General features: G+C 36.4%; 3 protein-coding genes across 5 annotated transcripts; all 3 read left to right on the forward strand.

Annotated features, from left to right (window-relative positions):
- Positions 1-1,524: 1,524 nt before the first annotated feature.
- LOC117615647 (serine/threonine-protein kinase tricorner-like) lies at positions 1,525-7,901 on the forward strand. Its single transcript, XM_034344762.1, has 14 exons — positions 1,525-1,841; positions 2,803-3,184; positions 3,375-3,549; positions 4,191-4,274; positions 4,358-4,599; positions 4,709-4,928; positions 5,377-5,456; positions 5,540-5,624; positions 5,906-6,037; positions 6,134-6,247; positions 6,360-6,407; positions 7,025-7,109; positions 7,194-7,250; positions 7,491-7,901. Exons 2-14 carry the CDS (start codon positions 2,964-2,966, stop codon positions 7,598-7,600), a joined length of 1,653 nt encoding a protein of 550 aa, XP_034200653.1. The 5' UTR covers positions 1,525-1,841; positions 2,803-2,963; the 3' UTR covers positions 7,601-7,901.
- A 340-nt stretch (positions 7,902-8,241) lies between these two features.
- Positions 8,242-11,173, forward strand: LOC117615648 (putative pentatricopeptide repeat-containing protein At3g23330). Its single transcript, XM_034344763.1, has one exon. It carries the CDS (start codon positions 8,520-8,522, stop codon positions 10,956-10,958), a length of 2,439 nt encoding a protein of 812 aa, XP_034200654.1. The 5' UTR covers positions 8,242-8,519; the 3' UTR covers positions 10,959-11,173.
- A 2,336-nt stretch (positions 11,174-13,509) lies between these two features.
- Positions 13,510-21,496, forward strand: LOC117615649 (casein kinase 1-like protein 10). 3 transcript variants are annotated; one of them, XM_034344766.1, is made up of 14 exons: positions 13,510-14,378; positions 14,517-14,557; positions 15,357-15,426; positions 15,531-15,679; positions 15,749-15,844; positions 17,178-17,248; positions 18,574-18,635; positions 18,742-18,805; positions 18,910-18,994; positions 19,657-19,783; positions 19,924-19,997; positions 20,114-20,174; positions 20,506-20,636; positions 20,765-21,496. In XM_034344766.1, the coding sequence occupies exons 1-14, from the start codon at positions 14,303-14,305 to the stop codon at positions 21,041-21,043; spliced, it is 1,386 nt and encodes a 461-aa protein (XP_034200657.1). In that variant the 5' UTR covers positions 13,510-14,302; the 3' UTR covers positions 21,044-21,496. The 3 variants fall into 3 exon arrangements, with proteins under 3 accessions (XP_034200657.1, XP_034200655.1, XP_034200656.1); XM_034344764.1 differs by having other exon boundaries at positions 13,529-14,378; positions 20,111-20,174; positions 20,503-20,636; XM_034344765.1 differs by having other exon boundaries at positions 13,529-14,378; positions 20,503-20,636.
- The last annotated feature ends 337 nt before the right edge of the window (positions 21,497-21,833 follow it).

The raw sequence follows: 21,833 nt of genomic DNA on the forward strand, positions 1-21,833 counted from the left end.
TGCATGTAGGGAAGGTGATAGTTTTTATTGGGACTTTATCCCTCCAGCATGGTTGTTTAACACCTTGGTTAGCGATGCTAATGTAAGCAGTTGACGTCAATAAAAGTTTCCCTTTTCTTGGAAAAAAAAAAAATCTCATACTCTTCCACACCGTAATAAGGTCCAAACATCCGCATAAGAGAAAAAAACTATATATATATATATAATTATTGTATGATAAATCATATTATAGTGTCTACGACAAATGAATTTGGTTAAGTCTTTGAACAATCAATATGTCTTTTGGTTGAAATGGTACAAACCAACCAATGTCTTTTGGCCATTATGCTCTCTCTATATATACTTCATGTTGCTAACATAACAAAATATGTCATAAATTATGTACTCTCTCTTCTCCTCAACAATCACACAATTTTCTTATAGAATTTTGCTATTTGTAGATTCCAAACTTTGTTGTATCATGGAAGTGATTTGTCAAGAATTCGTTAGCAAACTCAATTGAGTGGGCATTAGGCGCTGCAACTCCCACCACCACTGCCACTTCCAACCTCCTCTGAAATCAGGACAAAGGAAACTATTCAAATCATACCTCAAAATCGTTTTCCATGCCAACCTCTACAAATTAGAAATACCATACAAGATGACAATTTTGAATTGGAGAGTTGGTCCATTGACTTAAACAACTCTATATGTTTTATGGATCTGGCTTCGCTTCTAATATATATATATTTAGAATAAAAGATAGTTATTATTGATGAACAAACAAAAATATAAAGCAATTATGGTGCCAAATATGGATAAATTTTCTCCAGTGACCAAACACAACAACATGTTGAATTGATCTAAAGAGAATCACGCACAACCCAAAAAACCACTAAAATCTTCGATTCAGCAACCATAAGCACATGTACTCAGACATGCAATACAAATTCACCGCGCAAAGACAGAAACGGTAAATTCGTATTGAAATTTGAAAGTTAAAAAAAATTCCTAAATAGAAAACAAACCACAACAAACTCTAAAGAGTTCTTGAAAATTATTAGATTAAAACAAACTAAGAAGTAGAACCACCGCAACCCGACATCTTCCCCCTTTGCAGCTCCAAACTATGTAGAAGGCTAACAACTGGAGCTAAATCCTTGTGCGTGTGGGCCAAAAGACGGCGACTATATCATATCATGACGACAACAACGTTTCATGTCAACTACTTCCACATCACAAAACCTAATCTTTTATTTTATTAAAGCTCATATTTGGTCTATAATTAAGTTGTGAATTTATTCAATTATTCCTTTTCGGACCCCCCAAGCTGGGAGATATTTGATTGATTCAATTAAGCTTTGATTCGACAAGAAGATCTGTCTTACCCATTTTTACAGGTAAAGGTAAAACTTGAACTTAACTATTTCCACATTAATCTCCACCAAAAATTGTAATACTACCATAAATATTTTAGATAGAAAATAAATATAGAAACAGAAAAATGCACACAGACACAGAGTCAGACAATCCCTGAAAAAAGAAATAATAAAAAACTGAATAAATTAATAGATAGAGAGAGTGATAGAGCTAACGAAAAGAGTCAAAGGAAGTTGCAACTTTTGAAAAAGGGAAGAAAAAAAAAGAAGAAAGAAAAAAGAAAGAAAAGGCAAAAGAGAGAGGGAATGAATGAATGGGGAAGGCATCAGAATCATAACTCATGACATGAACACACCAAGTGCTCCTCTCTCTCCTCCACTTCCCCACTTTCTTCTTCAACACCCAACAAACTCTCTCTCTCTAGGGTTCTACTTTCACCACATCGCGTGTTGTACCATTGCCTCTACTGCACTTTTCCTACGGTTCGTACGCTACACACACACACACACACACACACACTCACTCTCTCTCTCTCTCTCTCTCTCTCTCTCTCTCTCTCTCTCTCTCCTGAATCCAACTCTGTAGAACCCAAGTTCCTGATTTGCTTTTGCTTCTTTGCGTTATCTAAATTTGGGATTTTTGTATGACTCTATCACTGTCGCTCATTGTCTAATCTGGTCTGATTTACTTTGTTGTTCCTTTAATTTTATTTTGTTGGTTGATTGAATTTATGGGCTTGGTTGGTGAGAAATTTAGGAGTGGAAAGTGGTTTACTTGTAGCGTATGTCATTGGGTACTTTGGTGTTGAATTTATTGGATCATAAAGTAGGATTTTTTTTTCCTGTTCTGGTTGGCCTTGGAGGTTTTGGAAATGGTGAGTTGAGTTTTGGGGTTTGCTTGTCTGTTGATTGCTGTGACAATGTGAAATTAGTAACTTTGGGATGGTGGATTTGCTGTTTTTGAAAAGTGTTCTTTGTTTGTGTGTGCTTTTTTAGCTGATTTAAGGGATTGTTTTGTTGTGGTTACAACTGGAAAATTTAAGTGGATGAAATTTGTGCTTGGTAGGCAGATTCGATAGCTGTTTTTCCAGAACATTGTGCTGAAGCCACTTGTAGGAACTGTTAAGTAGTTATTGAATACCACATCCGAGGCATACTAATTACTAAGGGATCTTGGGTATATAACCAGGCCCTATGAACCCGAATGTTAAACTTCTGCTTAGTTATTTTGGACAAGTATCTGTGTTGTTCCAGTATTTCTCATTTTCTTGATCAGACATGTTCGTGATTTTGTGTCATCTTCTGAATGAGAACGTTACTTGGCATTGGAAACCAACTGGTGTGCATGTTTGGTTTATAATTGGTTAAAGTAGGTATACTTATTGAGGATGCGATTTCAATTATACTTGGTAAGTGACTGATGTTTGGTTTTTTGTCAATGCAGGAAACCTGCATTCCTCAGTGCGGTAAACAATGATACATGGATATAGAGATGTTTCTTTGAGACTCTTATTTGATGAATTTTGTTTTCTTTAGTAGCTGGGAGATAAAATGCATACTTAAAAAGACTGGGTTACGTGGGTTGACATTAGTTGAGTGAACAAAATGGAGTTTGCAAGGTCTTGGTTAAAAAAATTCAAGTCCAAGGAGAAGGTGAAGTCCTCAAAGAACAAGGATACTACAGGCAATGGGAAAGAGGGATCAAAAACACCAATGACGGAAGAAGTGCCTTCAAATGTAACCAAGCAGAAGGTTGCAGCTGCGAAGCAATATATAGAGGATCATTACAAGAAGCAGATGAAAAGTTTGCAAGAGAGGAAGGAGCGGTATGAATTTAATAATCTCTTTATAGTGGTTGTGTTAGACAGAGAAAACTGTCTGACACAACTTGCTAAACTACTTATTGCTTCTCTTTATAGTGGTGGTGCATGAAAACCATGAAAGCAAGTTGCCTGAGTGTTGAGTTTTCTCCATTTTCGTGACTCGGAGTAACGGTAGATCATACTTTTAATACAGACGCAATGTACTAGAAAAGAAGCTGGCTGATGCTGATGTCTCTGAGGAAGAGCAAAGCAACTTGCTGAAGTACTTGGAAAAGAAGGAAACAGAATATATGCGTATTCAGAGGCATAAAATGGGTGCTGATGATTTTGAGCCACTAACGATGATAGGAAAGGGTGCATTTGGGGAGGTATATCTTTTCTTTTGATAATGTTGTACTGTATCATTTTGTCCTGTTGTATCCATGTACCACGGCATAATTTTTATGTGATCATATTGTATTTGATCATTTCAATAGTGTTTGTAGTCCGTAATGGTCATGGCTGCAAATTAAGTTCTATATATATACATGCATTTTTCCTATCTCCTCCCAGAAGAAGAAAAACCTTCTCCCCCTTCTATCCTTTTTCATTTTAAATATAATAGAGGGTATTCTGGGAGAGATGGGCAGGAGAAAAAAAATATTTTTAGCTCTGGTGGCATTATGGTTATGGTTTGGAAGTTTTGGCATCTGTGCGTGGGTTAGGTCACATGTCACATCAGCTCTGTTTAGCAGACCACATTACCAGGCCGGGAGTTAGTTTTCATGTTGTATATTAACTGCAGTTAGCATCCATCTATGAAAGAGTATGAAAATATGGCTTGTTGCATGTACAAGCTTAGATTGCATGGAGTTGCAACTTAGTGATTCTTCTGACTGATTTTGGCATATATAACTCATCTTGAGAAATAAAAGTGGCCTTTGTTAATACATTTTGTCTTACAACATTGTAATCAACATATTGGATTTTATTTTTTTCTTTTGTGACCTATTTTGTTTCTCTGGTGCAGGTTAGAGTCTGTAGGGAGAAAGCAACTGGCCATGTATATGCAATGAAGAAGCTTAAGAAATCAGAGATGCTTCGTAGAGGCCAGGTATACATTTTCCCAAACTTTTTCTTCAATCTAATATATTTTTTCTTTGGTGGGCTTAGTGCAATAGATATCTTTCTGTTTAGGTTGAACATGTGAAAGCTGAGAGGAATCTACTTGCAGAGGTTGACAGTAATTGTATCGTCAAGCTCTATTGTTCATTCCAGGATGAAGAGTACTTGTATCTCATTATGGAATATCTTCCTGGTGGAGATATGATGACTTTATTGATGCGCAAGGATACATTGACAGAAGATGAGGCCAGGTTTTATGTTGGGGAAACGGTCCTAGCTATTGAGTCCATTCATAAACATAATTACATTCATAGGTAAATTGATCATAATATTATTATCTCGTGGTACATATTTATATGCCTTCTTATCTTATTTTTATGTCCTATCATGAGGAATGTTCCTTTCCATGTTAATATGTTGCAGGGATATTAAGCCTGACAACTTGCTGCTCGATAGAAATGGTCACATGAAATTATCGGATTTTGGATTGTGTAAACCATTAGATTGCAGTAATCTCCAAGAAAAGGATTTCTCCATGGGAAAAAATCTTAGTGGGGCTCTTCAAAGTGATGGACGCCCTGCAGCACCAAAACGTACACAACAGGAGCAATTGCAGCATTGGCAGAGAAACAGGAGGATGCTTGTAAGTTCTAGTACCATGTTACTGATATGGCTATCATTACTATAGTACTGACAATGTTAATACAAATCCAGCATGCTCTTGTTTAAGTCCTTACTGTGGAGGATTTGTATCCTACGCAATTACTGTAAATGTTTAAACTCAACAGACTCCATTGAGAATTTATCATTAAAAAAAAAACGACAAGATTTGGGATCTACTACATGAGTCCTTTTTATGAACTACTTGGGGTCCTTATCTCGAGTAACCATATGGTTCCAAATTCCATGCTACTTCCTATGCATCTCCATGTACCCCATTTCACTCTGATCTATCTCAAATAGCATTTCCTCATTTTCATGTCAATATAAAAAGATATTCGTAGAAATGTCATATACCTAGAGATATCTCCAGTCCATCCTTTTGGACGTCAATGTGATTTGGAGTTTTCAAACTGTTATTCATGTTGCAGGCTTATTCTACTGTTGGAACCCCAGATTATATTGCCCCAGAAGTTTTGCTGAAGAAAGGATATGGAATGGAATGTGATTGGTCAGTGTATAAGACTGGTTTTTTTTTTTTTTTTTTTCAAATTTGCCTTTACATGCAGCTGAGATATTGTTAATACTTTCCAGGTGGTCGCTTGGGGCTATTATGTATGAAATGCTTGTGGGATATCCACCCTTTTATTCAGATGAGCCCATGTCAACTTGTAGGAAGGTAATTTTCAAGGGCACTAGTGTTGATTTTTCATTTGATATGCCAACGTATACCAAGCTATGGCTTTAGGATATATGTGCGGTAAACATGACACTGGTGGGATGCAGTTTTGTACTTATGAATATATCATATATGGAGCTTGCTTTCTGGTGATTGGAGGAATCACACTTTGGGTTATGTCTTAATTGTTTAATTTTCTTACTCTTTATTCACCCATTCTCATTATTTTTGTCCATATTGTCGTTTATGGTTGAACAGTACCTCTTTTCTCATTTATCCAGATAGTTAATTGGAGAACTCATTTGAAATTTCCTGAAGAAGCCAAACTCTCTCCGGAAGCAAAGGATCTCATTAGTAAACTCTTATGTAATGTTGATCAGAGGCTTGGAACTAAAGGGGCAGACGAAATAAAGGTGTTGTGTGGTGTGTCCTATTCCAGATTCTCAAATTTACTGTTAGAATTGGACTGGTAACTGGTGAAATTAACTAGTTGGCCATGTTATTTTCAGGCTCACTCCTGGTTTAAAGGCATTGAATGGGACAAATTGTATCAAATGAAGGCTGCATTTATCCCCGAGGTCAATGATGAATTGGATACCCAGAACTTTGAGAAGTTTGAAGAGGTAGATTTTAGTTTCGTATATGTATGTGTATGTACACACAGCATGATTAGCCATTCTTGGGCATGTTTTTGCTAACCCTTTCTGTCCCTTTATCCTTATTTGCTGGTGGTAGGGTGACAACCAGATTGAAAGTTCAACAAGATCTGGTCCATGGAGAAAGGTCGGGTGCATATAGTTTCAGTCATATGCATTTTGATTCTGGAGCTCTGCTCTCATAATATTTATGTCATTGTATCACATAATGCTTCTGTTGCTTGAGCATTTCGTTAGCTAATCCTGCTTTGTTTCTCCTCTTCTTGGACTCTTTCCTGATTATGAATTTCCTTTCAAACATTGATGCTGCTTGGTTAGAAGAAATTGCTTTACCAAAACTGCAACTTCTTCAACCTCTTTCAAGAAAGTTATTTATAAAAAAAATTTGAATGTTTTCTTTGGAATGAATAATAATTTCCTTTTTTGACTAAACAAAATATATTAGTTCCTTTCTACGCGTGGTGGGCACTTGATTGCAGGACCGTGAGGACATTTATCATAATATAGAAGCAACGGGGTTCATGAGTTTTCCATCGAGTAATATGGTGTCTTTAGTATATGGGTTGGTCGGTGTGCCCATAATATGTAGTGTCATATTTTTAGGAGAATGAGTACTTTTGCAAGATAACGAGCTATAGGATTAACATAGGATCTATGTACTTTTTCTGAGTTGTAAATCATGTGTATCATTTTTATAATAAACAATGGTCACTGCTAATATTTTGGTTGCTGTGTCAAATGTAGATGCTGTCTTCTAAAGATGTCAACTTTGTGGGTTACACATACAAGAACTTCGAAATCGTAAATGAGAATCAATTGCCTGGGATTGGTATTACCTTCCATCCTTTTATATAGCATATCTATGTACTCTTTTGAATCGACTTTTCTTAATTGTATGCATTAATTTTTGCAGCTGAATTGAAGAAGAAGAGCACAAAACCTAAGCGGCCTTCCATCAAGTCCCTTTTCGGTAAGATATTCTAATAAGTTGTTTTCCTCGCTCATATGAAATAGTATCCCTTCATGTGCTGCAAAGAGTGAAGTGATATATTGTGAATTCTGAAACTGAATGGTTCATTTATTTAATATGTTTGCTTTTTGTAACCGAAGTGTTTGCCTTTTCTTATTGTTCTGGAACATGTGCTAGAATCCTTTAATTATCTTTGGCATAGTCTCCAAAACATAAGGACATTATTTGTTTTGTCGACAGATGATGAGTCCGCTATGGCTGCCAATCAACCTGCTCAAGGAAGCTTTATGAAGCTCCTCCCTCCCCAACTAGAAGCCCCTGAGAAACAGAGTGAATCCCAATGGCTGTAGAGTTCCAACCAAAGAGAATGTTTTTTCGGTGATTAATTTATCATTAGATCGGGGCAAAGGCCTCAGAAACCAATGGTTTGGCATATTAGTTAGTTCTTGGGTCTGGGTCTGGTCTGCTATGTTGCTTTTTTGTCACATATTTTCTGCCAAGTATATATTCTTTGAAAATCGTTGTGTATTCTTTATTTTTACTCCCTTTGTCAAGATGCAATGTACAATTGCCACATATTTGTTCATGTATTTAACTTGTGTTGATGATTATCATACCAATGCTATATAATGAAAAGAGTAAATTGGATCATTAGTCTCTTACCTTTTACCCGACTAAATCAGTCCCTTGTAGAGGACAGCAAAACAAGAATGTCATCTAAGGGTTTGGAGTGTACAGAACTCAATATTTAATTCTTACTTTATTGTTATTATTTTTTCTTTTTGTCGTTTTTTCTCTTGGTCTCTGTATTATATTGTTCATTCATTTCATTCCCCAGCTTTTTACTAGGCTTAAAAAATGGTACTTTGAAGAAACAAGATTTGTTTTCTTTAAGGGAAAAAAAGGTTAATCTAACATGAAAAACACAATGAAAAACGTGAATTTAGCCAGTTGGCCAAGGCAGTGAGTTTGTTCCTTGCTTCAAGTTCATATACCCCTTACCCTAGATTATTTAAGAATAGTTTTTGACTCTCTCTCGTAAAAACATGAAAGAGACCATGAAAACTTAATTGAGTCAAAGAAAGAATCAGAGAAAACCCCAATAAGCGAAGGATGGTACGTCGTAGTAGCAAACACTTCTTCAAAATCGTTCATGGAAGACACAGCAACCGAAGTATACATCTAATCTCAGGGAAGCGATCAAAGAACCCAAAACAACAATGCTTATAGCCAGACAAAAAACCAATCACCAAGAACCCTCCAAAACCCATGAGCTCCATCCAAACACTGCTCAAAACCCTCTTCAAGAACCCCAGCACCATTAAATCCCAGTCCCAGGCCAAACAGCTCCATGCCCAAATCCTCAAAACCAAAGGCCCTTCACCTCCTGACCTGTCCTTTGTGCTCTCTGTTTACTCAAACTTGAACCTCTTACATGACTCCCTCACTCTCTTCAACACCTTCCATTCTCCTCCCACCACTCTTGCATGGAAGTCCATTATTAGATGCTACACTTCCCATGGCCTCTGCCGCTATTCCTTGGCTTCCTTTGTAGAAATGAAGGCTTTTGGCATATACCCAGATCACAATGTGTTCCCTTCTGTGCTTAAATCATGCACATCGATTAAGGACTTGAGGTTTGGTGAGTCAGTTCATGGGTGCATTGTTCGGTTTGGTATGGATTGTGATTTATATACATGTAATGCTCTTATGAATATGTACGCCAAGTTAGAGGCTTTGGCTGAGACTGGTGAGCAGAGGTTTAGTGCGCCCAAGTTGTTTGATGGAATGCCTCAACGAAATCAAGTTAGTAAATTTGGGAGTGATTTAGGTAGTTCTGTGGAATTGAGTGGTAGAACTGTGTCTTTGGAGGTAAAAAGTGAGGGAAGGATGCTACTTTCGGATGGGAATGCAAAGAGAGAAGTGGGTGGTGGTGACACTTTGTATAGTAGTCAATCAAATAAACTGAGTAATAAGTTGCAGGTGCAGGTAATGGGCATTGACAGGAATGTTAATTTGATTTCATCTAGAGGGGCAACTCCTCAAATTGACGCATACCGGGAAGTTGATGATAAATTTAATGGGAACGTTAATAAGGTTTTTATGCATAAGGAAGGCAAAAGAGGTACCAAAGTGGACAGCGTGAGAAAGGTCTTTGACTTGATGCCAAAAAGAGATATTGTTTCCTGGAATACAGTGATTGCGGGGAATGCACAGAATGGGATGTATGAAGAAGCTTTAGCAATGGTCAAGGATATGGGGAATGCCAACTTGAAGCCTGATTCTTTCACTTTGTCTAGCGTCCTTCCAGTTTTTGCAGAATATGTAGAAGTTATCAAGGGAAAGGAGATTCATGGGTATGCAATAAGACATGGGTTTGATGCAGATGTATTCGTAGGGAGTAGCTTAATTGACATGTATGCAAACTGCAATCGAATTAAAGATTCACTTCGGGTGTTCAACCTACTACCTAAGCGTGATGCCATTTCATGGAACTCAATCATTGCAGGTTGCGTGCAGAATAGTATGTTTGATGAAGGACTGATATTCTTTCGGCAGATGTTGATGGGTAAGATTAAGCCTGTGCCGGTATCCTTTTCAAGTACCATTCCAGCTTGTGCTCACTTGACAACACTTCATCTAGGGAAGCAGCTCCATGGATATATAATTAGGGGGGGATTTGAGGACAATGTGTTCGTAGCGAGCTCACTGGTGGACATGTATGCCAAATGTGGCAACATTAGGATAGCGAGGTGGATTTTTGATAAAATGGAGCAACATGACATGGTGTCATGGACAGCCATGATTATGGGATATGCTTTGCACGGTCATGCCCCTGATGCTTTTTCCTCATTTGAGCAGATGGAAGGAGAGGCAGTAAAACCTAACTATGTCTCCTTCATGGCTGTATTGACCGCATGTAGCCATGCTGGATTGGTAGACAAAGCTTGGAAGTATTTTAATAGTATGACTAAAAAATATGATATTGCTCCTGGTATAGAGCACTATGCTGCTGTTGCAGATGTTCTTGGTAGAGCTGGAAGGTTGGAGGAAGCTTATCAGTTTATCTCTAGCATGCATATAGAACCAACAGGAAGTGTATGGTTAACATTGTTGGCTGCTTGTAGAGTTCACAAGAATGTTGAATTGGCTGAGAAGGTTGCTGAGAAAATATTTACAGTTGATCCCGAGAACATGGGAGCTTATGTGCTGTTGTCAAACGTATATTCTGCTGCTAAGAGATGGAAAGATGCAGTGAAAGTGAGAACCTGTATGAGGGATAAGGGCTTGAAAAAGAAGCCAGCCTGCAGCTGGGTTGAAGTTAAAAACAAGGTTCATGCTTTTGTGGCAGAAGATAAATCCCACCCATATTATGATCGAATAATTGAGGCTCTAGATGTCATTTCGGAGCAGATGGAACGAGAAGGGTATGTGCCCAACACAAATGAAGTGCTCCATGATGTTGAGGAGGAGCAAAAGAAGTACTTATTGTACCACCACAGTGAAAGGCTAGCCATAGCATTTGGCATCATCAGCTCTCCTGCTGGGGCAACAATTCGAGTAACGAAGAACATTCGGGTGTGCGTGGACTGCCACGCAGCAATAAAATTTATGTCGAAGATCGTCGGGAGAGAGATGATTGTCAGGGATAATAGCAGGTTTCACCATTTCAAAAATGGAGAGTGTTCCTGTGGAGATTACTGGTGAGATAAACAATGAGATCAGGCCAACTTAATTAAAGGCATCTTTTGCCAGACTCATAGTCATTGACACATTTAGGACAAGAGGAGGAATGTTTAGGGAGCAACTCAAATTAGGTAAATTATTTTTTGCAGTCATAATCTGTACAAAAATTTGAGTTTGAAATTCATAAATTTCTATTTATTACATTTACAATTTTACTTGATGAGGGTTGTATGATATGTTCATTATCAATGTCACGAGATTAACATATTTGAAAGGCAATACCGGCCTGACCCATTGGTTGGCCTGGGTTTGACCAAAAACCAAGAGGTTGAGAGTAGTAAAAGTTTTTTCTTTGTATTTTTAGTTCAAGCGATGGTCTAAACTAGGAGAGAGACTTTCATGCACGAGAATAGCAAAGTGTTATTTCAGGCCAATTGCGCAATGACATGGGGGATAACTTTTCCACATGTCATTGCATTATTGGCCGGAGATAGCAAAACAGTGCAATCCCAGTTACAATAAGATTTTTTGGCTAAACTAGGAGAAGAGGGGGTTTTTCACACACATTACAACATTGTCATTGAGGTTTGAACATGAGATATTACAAGTATTTGTTTATGTTTATATATATATATATATATTAATGTGTTTTTTTTTTCTTTCCCCATTTAGTTTGTACGGGAATGTTGCATTGTCTTTGAAATAAATGTTTTTCATTATGCATATTGAGTAGTTATGGCTTTAGGTAAACCCTACCATCACCCATCGATGCAGAGACCAGAATTCCACTGTCCACAGGCCCCAATCCAAGTTCAGGTCGAATCAGATACCAACTATTTTATATTTGTTCGCACACGCTAATGGAAGCCCTTGACCAATTTTTTTTTTTTAAAAAAAACGCTAATGGAAGCCGCACTTCAATTCCGTGAGTGAGATGCATACTGCATACTCACTGACAGAGCCCCCCTGAAATTTCAATTTCGTATATTATATTTATTTCTTTTTCTATTTCAATTTCAATTTTATTCCTTGCAATGATTTAAGGGACAACCCTTTTAAGCAATAGCACGTTTGTTGCCAAGTTGTCTACTTTTAACATGCTTAGGCAAGCGAGCAAAGGCGAGGCAAGGGTAATACTAATACCTACAGCACCAGTTATTATTACTTTACTATTTCCTACTTTATTTCTTTTGTTATAGTTTAAGACATCTGGGGAGATCTAGGTTGAAGTTGCAGATTTTTGGATTTAATTATGAATCTGAATTATTTTTACTTTACTTTTTATTGTAATCAACTTTTTATGATGATTTGTTTGACCTTAAGCGCTACTTTGCGAGGCCATATAAAACTCATATGCATAATATACATTTTTTATTTTCACCGCATTTAACCATAGTTTGACATTACCACTTCACTTGATTTTTTGAATTATAAAGAAGGCCGAGTCGAACTTAGGATCTCTTTGAATTCATGTTTATAATAACACATTCACTAAAATAGAATACGTAATTCACTTTGAGCAATAACACCATGGTTAAAAACTGGTGCCCAAAAAAACTTATGAGACATAATTCATAAGCTAAAAAGAACAAAAAAAAGAAAAAGGAAATATCTTTTTTGTCCTCTATTATGATATTATAATTTATAGCAAATAAGAGACCCAGAGAAGTTATACAAATCCAATTTCTTTGACGTGTTGTTTTTTAGTAGTATCCGAAAAGGATTGGTTCTCAAATCTACAGCAAATACATGATGGCAAATGAAGAAAGTTGATTATGAAAATTCAAACTACACGTAATTCTTGATGAGAATGTTTATCAACCCTCCACATTTTGTACATAATTAGAGATGACTGATCTGTATGTCTAATAATTACAGGTTCAACATTTTCACGTAAAGCACTTTCTAACATTAGAAAAGCACTTATTATGATCAAAACAAACTTTGCCAGATACTTAGTCAAGAAGGATTGAAATTGCTTTTGTATATTATACTATACAGCATTGACAAGAATCCTCACAAAAAACATCAACTTGACAATACGTATGATAATGACAACTCATTTACGAGAGAAACTTATACGTAACAAGTGTACGTTTTAACAACAGGTTGTTATGCAAGAGAAAATGTATAAGCGTATTTTCATTAATTTTAACTAGTAAGAAAGTATTTAATCTCACATCAACATGATAATATGGATGATCATAACTCATTTACGGAAAAAACTTATCTATATACTTTGACAACATCAAATGTTAGTCACGTGTCCATTTATTGCGAGAAAAATGACCTACACGCACTACACATGGATGGTTTTCTCGATATAAGAAAATAGTGAACCCAACCATACTTGTGGAAAGTAAACATTTGTGAGTTGTGTCTTCTTGTTCAAGTGGAATTGAAGCTACGAAGGAGTAGTTGGACAATGGACGCACAGCCTTCTCATCAATCATCATTTTTTTTAATGTTATTAAAAAAAATAGAAATAAAAACAAAACAAAAAACAAAAAACAAAATATAAAAAAATAAAAAAAAAAGTAAAAGAATTAAAGTTAATTATAAGTTATGTAGCAATTAAAAAACCCAATCATATCGTGTCATATATCCAGCGTTTCCTTACATCAATCATCCACTCTCATCTATCTTCCCTTGTTTTCTCTTCCCCTCTTCCCTTCTCCCCTCTCTATCATCCCAATTTTCCTTTTCTCAGACCGTCCAAATTTTCCCCAGAAAATCAAAACTTTCCCAGAAAACCCAAAACCCCTTATCCTCAACCCAGATCCAAAGATCCCCTCCAATCCTAACATCACTTTCTTTCTTACCATAATTCATATTTGTTCCTTTTTTGGCCGTGAAAATCTCAAGCGGTAGATTCCTTTTCGACTTCAAAGTCCCATCCATTCTTTTCCCACGCTGAATTTTTTTCCATTTTACATGAAAATAATTACGCAGCGAAGAAACGCTTTCTCCACATTCTTGCCCTCATCTCCTTTCCCGAGAAAAATGCCTTTTTGATGACCCCAAAATTTTGTTCTGGCTCCACTGTTTAGTGGGTTTCCTTTAGATTTTCAAATCTTGTATCAGTTTGGTGTGTACTATACTATAGGTTTAAGCATTCTTTTTGCAAGCTTGATATGCTAGAATAAGAATTTCTGGACATTCCATCCATGCTGAAATTTGGTGGATCTGAGATTGCATAGAAACAATTAACTCAGCAGTGGATTAGGAGTTTGACTCGGATTGTTGATGAGCTATTTGAGCAGTGGGAAACGATTGGGATCATAGTTTAGAGTGGATTGGGTTCTAATTTAAGGAGGTGAAGTGGGGTTTTGGGCTTATTGTGTATTTGATTGGGAATTCAGATCATGGAGCATGTTATTGGTGGAAAGTTCAAGCTAGGACGTAAGATCGGTAGCGGATCCTTTGGAGAACTTTACTTGGGTATGCAATTTATGTGACCATTTTCTTGTTTGGTGCAAAAGTTTTGTTATTTTAGTGGCATTGCTTGCTTTTTTCATTTTTTTAACTGCTGGCTTTGGTTTTGATGTTTGACGATAATGTTGGTTTGGTTTGTCTCAGGCATTAATGTACAAACTGGAGAGGAGGTGGCTGTCAAGCTGGTATGTCTGGGACCTTCATTAATCTTAGTTTTAAACAAAAAGTTGCGGGGAAATTTTGTTATTTAAATGGATGGTATTGAGCTCTTAGATGTTGAAAACTACAATCGGTATTATTATGTTTCATAATGTAATTGGTTGAATTTGTCTTGGATTTGAGGTTGTGAATACCAAAAGCTATTGATTATACAAGAAAGTGGATATGACACTTGTAGCTCCATCTAGAATTGGTTGTTTCTATTAAGAATCTGAATACAGTTAGCATTCATATAGTTGCATTAGCATTTTGCTTACCCACCTTTACTTATGAGTAAATATGCATGTTAAGAGCAGAACAGATTCAATACGTGCTGTTTTAAATTCAAGAAATTTTAATTACATCTATTTGTAAATACCCTCTATAGTGGCTTGAGTATTTTTGTTGTGAGTGGTTTGTGATAGCGTTGCACAATTTGTGATCGTAATTTAGTATGTGATTGAGTATTACAACACTGAAGGTTATCCATGCTGGTGGAAGTAGTTGACAGATATTCAAGACAGTGGAGAGATGGGAGGAGCTAGTGGAGATGCTTTTTATGAGTGTGCATAGAATTTTGTTTGGTTTAAGTTTACCGAAGGTTAAGAAACAAATTGGGCCCCACTTTGTGATTGGCTTGAAATTGAAGGTTTAGATGCTCTATGGTTATCTTGTACCCTTTATTATTATTATCCATGTGTTTAGATGGTTCTCTTTAGTAGTTAAAATCCACCTGGCACAAGACAGAGTACTTCAATCTAAACATTTTTGTTTTTGCTCTCTCAGGAATCCGTGAAGACGAAACACCCTCAGCTTCATTATGAGTCAAAGTTGTACATGCTTCTTCAAGGAGGAAGTGGGTTACTCTATAGTGTTTTTTTTTCCTTTTCTTTTCTTTTGTAATATGAATATTTATTTTCAAAAGCCAAACTAAACTTATGTATTTTGCAATGCATTTAGCGGGTGTACCCCATCTTAAATGGTTCGGAGTTGAAGGTGAATACAATGTCATGGTTATTGACCTTCTTGGGCCAAGCCTAGAAGACCTGTTCAACTATTGCAATCGGAAGTTCTCTTTGAAGACAGTTTTGATGCTTGCAGATCAATTAGTAAGTTATCAAATTACTTATGTCGTTAACTTGGGTGCCATGCTTATGCTCGCTTGTTATTTTCTGTAGATAAACAGAGTTGAGTACATGCATTCACGGGGATTTCTTCACCGTGATATAAAGCCTGACAACTTTTTAATGGGTCTGGGACGCAAAGCTAATCAGGTACTTTTAGTCTCTAGGGTGATTCTTTTCTAAGGGTCATCACTGTTTTTCATGCATGCATTGGAATTTTTTCGCATGAATACAGATGCATTGTGAATCCTTCATTTCTACTTAAGATTCTTTGTGGTCACTTCCATCTGGATTCTTGGATGTTTGGGACTGAATGTCTTGAGAAATAATCTGAATACCTATAAACCCTAAAATAAGCCATGCAAGAGTATGTGTCATGGGTATTGTTGCAGGCATGATTATTATTGTATAGATGTATCAATTTGCAAGTTCTTCTACTTTCACTCTCCCTTTTAACTTTTTGTACCACAAAATAGTATTATGTAAACTCTCAAGCTCAACCCTTTAAATTATATTCTTCACTTCCCACGGATATTTATGAATTGTTTAAGTTGTCTTTTGTTGAGTTCATTAAGACTTGATGCAACTCTCGTGAACTTGTTTCTGAGTTGAGGGCTTGTAGAAGGTGCAATAATTTAAGAGACATGATTATATATTTTTAAGCTCTAGGTTACCATATTGCAGTTAATTTGATGAAATGAAAGAGTCAATTAAGTAAAAACGTATCTGACGATCAATAGTTGATTTTTATGACTTGATGTCAATGCACCGTGACAAATATATTATTTGGGCATCATAAATTACACTACAAACTCCTGTTTCCACAAGGTCGCAGCTGATTTACAGGGTTCTGTACCATTTTTAGGACAAAAATGTCCTTGGTGCATTACGGTAAATTGATAGAAAGCTTGAAGCTCACTTGAGTAGTGAAGGAAAACATAATTCACACCAGTTCCCTCTAAAAACAATATAAATAGATATGCTTGGAAGGATAGACAGTGTATATTTAAAATGTTGAAAACAATCAAGTTAGAACAATTACCTCCCATTTATCGTACTGTGATGGAGAACTGCCTTTTGTCTGCTTTAATCTCTACTGCTTCTTTCTTAGAACACTCTCATACATCTGACATGTCCTGGCAGTATCTTTGATGAGGCTTATCTTTTCCCTACACCACTCTGGATTGTTGTGGGAATACAATTACTGACCCATATCACAACTATAATGTATTTATACATTGTCTGCACTTTCTATAAAATGTTGTTTTTAGTATTGCTATATCACATTTATATGTTTCTTTTTCCCTTTTCATGATGGCTCAAACTTAGGAAGTGAAACACCTCTAATCTTACTATTGCTTTCATGTAGCTTAATCATCTTGCCAAGATCAAATGAAACTGAGTGCAGTACTAAATTAAGTATTCACTATGGCCTCCCAACAGGCATTGAACATTTCTTTGCTCTATTTTGTTTCTGCCGCAGGTATATATCATTGATTATGGCCTTGCAAAAAAGTATAGAGATCTTCAAACGCACAAGCACATACCATACAGGTATCAAATATAATGAATTATTTTGTAGTATTTTAGTTTTTCGTGGCTTCCCTTGTTTCTACTGTATCTTGCTCCCTTGATGTTCAACACCATGTTGTAGTCTTGGTGGCTGAGGCATAGCCCAATTGGTAGCCACACATCTTATCTAAAAAAGAGGGCCTACGTTCATATTCCCCCTCGTTTATTTTAACTGGTAAAAAGCTAGGTTTGAACTGTTGAGGCTTTCTTATATTAAAGGTTATTGGTTACACTTGCATCCAGTGTTTAAAATGATGAGCAACTCATTTTGGGTTTCAACTGAACCAACAAAGGGACCCTTTCCTGACATCTCAGAGATATGACCTGAGATGCTGGTAAGTTAGAGATCAGTGCAAATCTGAGGCAAAACTCCTCATTCCCTTGATAGACTCCCAGAAACCTACCGAATGTCGGTAATATCGATCAAAATTTATGGGTATTTTGTTCTTTAAAATAGGGTAACTGGGAACCAAAACAAGAATTGGGCTGAAACTGAAGATTGGGGTAGTAACAACTTGGAAACCGAGACAAACATAACAATAATTCTGAAACAAGCTTTACCTTCATTTATTTTTTATTTTTTATTTTTTATTTTTATGTTCTTTTTAAGCCAGAGTGAAAATGAGAGTAAATCAGGTTGTGAGATAGCAAGACTTGAGAAAATTGTAAACTGAGAGTGTTCTTTCTCTCTCGCTCTTGTTGGTTTGGACCACTTGGGTATATTAGAAATATGCATAAAAAACAATGAGAGGTTCTGAATTTTGTAGTTGTCAGGTGATTATCCTTTAATTTCATTAATTTCAGACTTTATGAATTATTAACAATTCCCTTGTTATTGATAATTATGTTATTTGAACCAAAACAAATTGTCAATGACTGACAATTATTGAACTTTGGTTCAATTCTACATCTTCTTATGTCCTTATATTCAGGGACTACATCTATCATTTAACTGAGCATCGTAACTAATTAAATGACTTGAGTAGGAGCTTGAACATTGGACCAAAAATACAGATTAAAAAGGTTGTTATGGTAGGTTATTAGCTCACGTGTATTACTGAAAACAAAAATGGCATTACAATTATATTACAAGTTTTAATTTCTTAAAATTTCAACAGTAGGCATCTTAATGTTCATATGTTTTACAATGCTGCTATACTTGCTGTGTTTTTATGCATCTGATGATCAAACTGTTGGGGAGAGAATTTTATGTAACCTCCTATGACTATCAAAACCTGTTCTTTTGCTTTTCTTTTTGTTTTGTTATTTTTAATGATCCAAAGTTTTCGTTGTGGCATTACTGACAGGGAAAACAAGAATCTGACAGGAACAGCTCGCTATGCAAGTGTTAACACTCACCTTGGTGTTGGTTGGTCAACTTAAACTTATTGGAGTTGATGTTTTAGGATGAGTTTGTTTCCTGGAATTACCAATCATTTACATATATTTAATTGTGATACTAATTTTATTTGCAGAGCAAAGCAGAAGAGATGATCTTGAATCTCTTGGTTATGTGCTTATGTATTTTCTGAGGGGGAGGTTGTATATTTGTCTGAAATGCCTAAATTACCAGTATCTTTTGTTTATTTACTTCTTCGAGTTCATTCACATGTTTAACATGGTTGTATTATTATCTGTTTCAGCCTTCCCTGGCAGGGCTTGAAAGCAGGTACTAAAAAGCAGAAATATGACAAGATCAGTGAAAAGAAGATGCTTACTCCAATTGAGGTATCATGGCTTGCTCTCTGTGTGGTGTATACCAAGACACTATATTCTCTAATGACTTCTTATACCATGTTTGGTATGAAGGAAGGAGTACAGTAATAATAGATAGGGAAGGATAGAAGGATAGTAAATGGAGAGGATAGCTCATCGTTTGCTCTCCGTGTAGTGTATAAGAATACAATGAATTCTCTAGTCACATTTCATACCATGTTTGGTACAAAGGAAGGAGAATAAGAATAATAGATAGGGAAGGATAGAAGGATAGTAAATGGAGAGGATGGCGGGGAGTGCATTTTACCCTCATGTTTGGTATACTGGCATTTTAAGTAGAAGGGATGGATCTTTTCATTTTTCCCCAAAACCTGAAAGCAGACCAACCCAAAAAACCTTAATGAGGGTAAAACAGTACAACTGCAAGTTTACAGCTTGTAGCAGTCAATGCCTTTCTATATTCCAACTTGGGGGAAGCATTAAAATGGTTGGCTGCATTTTACTTTCACCTTTCCTCTACCTGATGAGAGACCACTTATCTTTTCTTTCCCTTTTCATTCCACTCGTTTCTTTCTTTTGCACAATCCTATTTCATGCCTCATTCTGTGATCTTGTTTGATTTTTTATTAACGGTTTACTGAATGTATATGAATTACTGATATTTTACTCTACAGGTTCTCTGCAAATCGTATCCATCAGAATTCACGTCATACTTCCATTACTGCCGATCATTACGCTTTGAAGATAAACCAGATTATTCATACCTGAAGAGGCTTTTCCGGGACCTTTTTATTCGAGAAGGTTAGCTTGTAGGCTCTTTAAGCCCAAATTTTAATGTATATGTCATGAATGCATTATTCTTTAACCTTCATGATGAATCTAATTGGCAGCTCTTAAAAAATGTTGAAACCTAATTGGTCTACTGATTGTAATTGGTGCAGGATATCAATTTGACTATGTATTTGATTGGACTATATTGAAGTATCCGCAAATTGGCTCCAGTTCTAGATCACGAGTCAGTACTTAATTTGTTGGGGACTTTCTATGTAAAGAAGAAAAAAATCAATCTTCAGTTTTCTGTGTGTTTGGGCAATGATTCTTACTTTATCTGAATGTGTTTTCTTCTAGCAGCCAAGTGCAAAACCAGCTTTAAACCCTGGACCATCTGCAGAAAGAACAGAAAGGCCTTCAGGTTTGTTATTTTCTCAAGCAAGGCTTGAATGCATCAGTTTTTAAACATTTATATGCTGATATAGATTTTTACAATTTCTTTAATATGGGGTCATGGATCTGGATTCTCAAGTACGCTTTTGCTTTTGATTTCTATTTTCATTTTTCAAGTGCTGGGTCTATCTGTTTATTTGTGTTCCCCTAAGTATTCACATAGTAGTGGGTCTTTTGGACTTTGTTTAATTCAATGGATATTTTTAACATTTCATTTTAGTTCTTGTTTGGTATGGAGAAGGCGAATAAGGATTTACTACCGTTTTAGTGTTTAATATATATTTTTATGTTTTTAGCAGTGGCACAAGATTTTCGAGATAGATTCTCAGGAGCAGTTGAGGCATTTTCAAGAAGGAATAGTTCTGGTCATGGTTATGGTGATCACTCGAGACATAGACTGACTGATGATGCGCCGTCGTCCAAAGATGTGGTGAGTGTTTCCAACATTCTCATGCCTATTGTTTGTAAGCTGGTTTATGTCTTGTATTATGTCTTCAAATGATTTAAATGCTTATTATTTCCTTAATGGAGCCTAATGCAGTTGCATGTTTCTTGCAGCAACCTGATTCGGAAAGGGCTCGTAGTTCATCTAGAAATGGCAGTACCTCAAAGAGGCCTGTCATATCAAACAGCCGGCCAAGCTCCTCTGGTGAGCCTAGCGAAAATAGGTCAAGCCGTCTAGTCTCAAGTAGTGGTCGCTTGTCCACCGCCCAAAGGATTCAACCTGGGTATGATTCCAAAACATCTTTCACCCGACCTGCAGCCGCAAGAGGCGGCCGTGATGATACGCTTCGGAGCTTTGAACTCCTTTCAATCGGCACGGGAAAGAGGAAATGAAGCCTGATCCATCTGATAAAATGCTTGTGTCAAGATTCCTTTTGTAGTATCTATCAAAGATGTCAGCACTATAATGGTTTTACAAGAGTTACTCTGTATATGTGTATCCATTGTTGGGTTCATTCACAGTTGAAAAGCTCAATGAAGTTTCACCTTAGAACTATCCCTGTTTCACCATCTTCATGGATTCTTGCCATTCTGATGCATCGGAGACTCACCCAAGAAAGAGATTTAACCATCTCACTTCAGGGAGTTGTCTATATATTTGAGATACTGGTAGCTGTAATGAATACGTCTTTCATGATTTTTCTTCACCGGAAGATAATAACTTTGCTTAAAATACGTGCCTTGAGCTGCTTCATGTGCATTATTTTATAATCTATGTTTGTTTGTTTGTTCCCCCCTTCCCCATTGTTTATTATCCATATGGAAAACCGGGTGCAATTTTTGAAACATGGCTTTTAGTCCACTTGACATGGAATTGGAAAAGTTTGCTTCTGTATCTTTCTTGCTATATTTGGTTTAGCAGTCATTCATGTTAAATTTCCCTTGTGCTTAGCAGTTAGTCGTAAGTAAATGAGAAAAAGTCACGCACCAGAATGTAGATAATTGAGTACCTCAATGATGGATGCTGTGTGCTAGTTTAGTTCAATGGTACCTAAATTTATCCACTAGTTATATTTTAGGCAAAAGGACACTTTTGATCTCTGTGGTTTATCATTTTTATCATTAAGGTTCTTGTGATTTCAATTTGATTATTTCTGCCCATGTGATTTTCAATTTAAGCAAT

The sequence above is a fragment of the Prunus dulcis genome, chromosome 1, assembly GCF_902201215.1.
Source record: "Prunus dulcis chromosome 1, ALMONDv2, whole genome shotgun sequence".
In the NCBI taxonomy this organism is placed as follows: domain Eukaryota; kingdom Viridiplantae; phylum Streptophyta; class Magnoliopsida; order Rosales; family Rosaceae; genus Prunus; species Prunus dulcis.

What these genes read in the sequence shown, in the direction of transcription:
- LOC117615647 (XM_034344762.1), top strand. Translation starts at nt 2,964, where the DNA reads ATGGAGTTTGCAAGGTCTTGGTTAAAAAAATTCAAGTCCAAGGAGAAG. An exon ending in TATGGAATGGAATGTGATTG is followed by an intron (nt 5,457 to 5,539) that starts GTCAGTGTATAA and finishes AATACTTTCCAG; the next exon opens with GTGGTCGCTTGGGGCTATTA. An exon ending in TTCCATCAAGTCCCTTTTCG is followed by an intron (nt 7,251 to 7,490) that starts GTAAGATATTCT and finishes TTTTGTCGACAG; the next exon opens with ATGATGAGTCCGCTATGGCT.
- LOC117615648 (XM_034344763.1), top strand. Translation starts at nt 8,520, where the DNA reads ATGAGCTCCATCCAAACACTGCTCAAAACCCTCTTCAAGAACCCCAGC.
- LOC117615649 (XM_034344764.1), top strand. Translation starts at nt 14,303, where the DNA reads ATGGAGCATGTTATTGGTGGAAAGTTCAAGCTAGGACGTAAGATCGGT. An exon ending in TAACACTCACCTTGGTGTTG is followed by an intron (nt 18,636 to 18,741) that starts GTTGGTCAACTT and finishes TTTTATTTGCAG; the next exon opens with AGCAAAGCAGAAGAGATGAT. An exon ending in GGACCTTTTTATTCGAGAAG is followed by an intron (nt 19,784 to 19,923) that starts GTTAGCTTGTAG and finishes TAATTGGTGCAG; the next exon opens with GATATCAATTTGACTATGTA.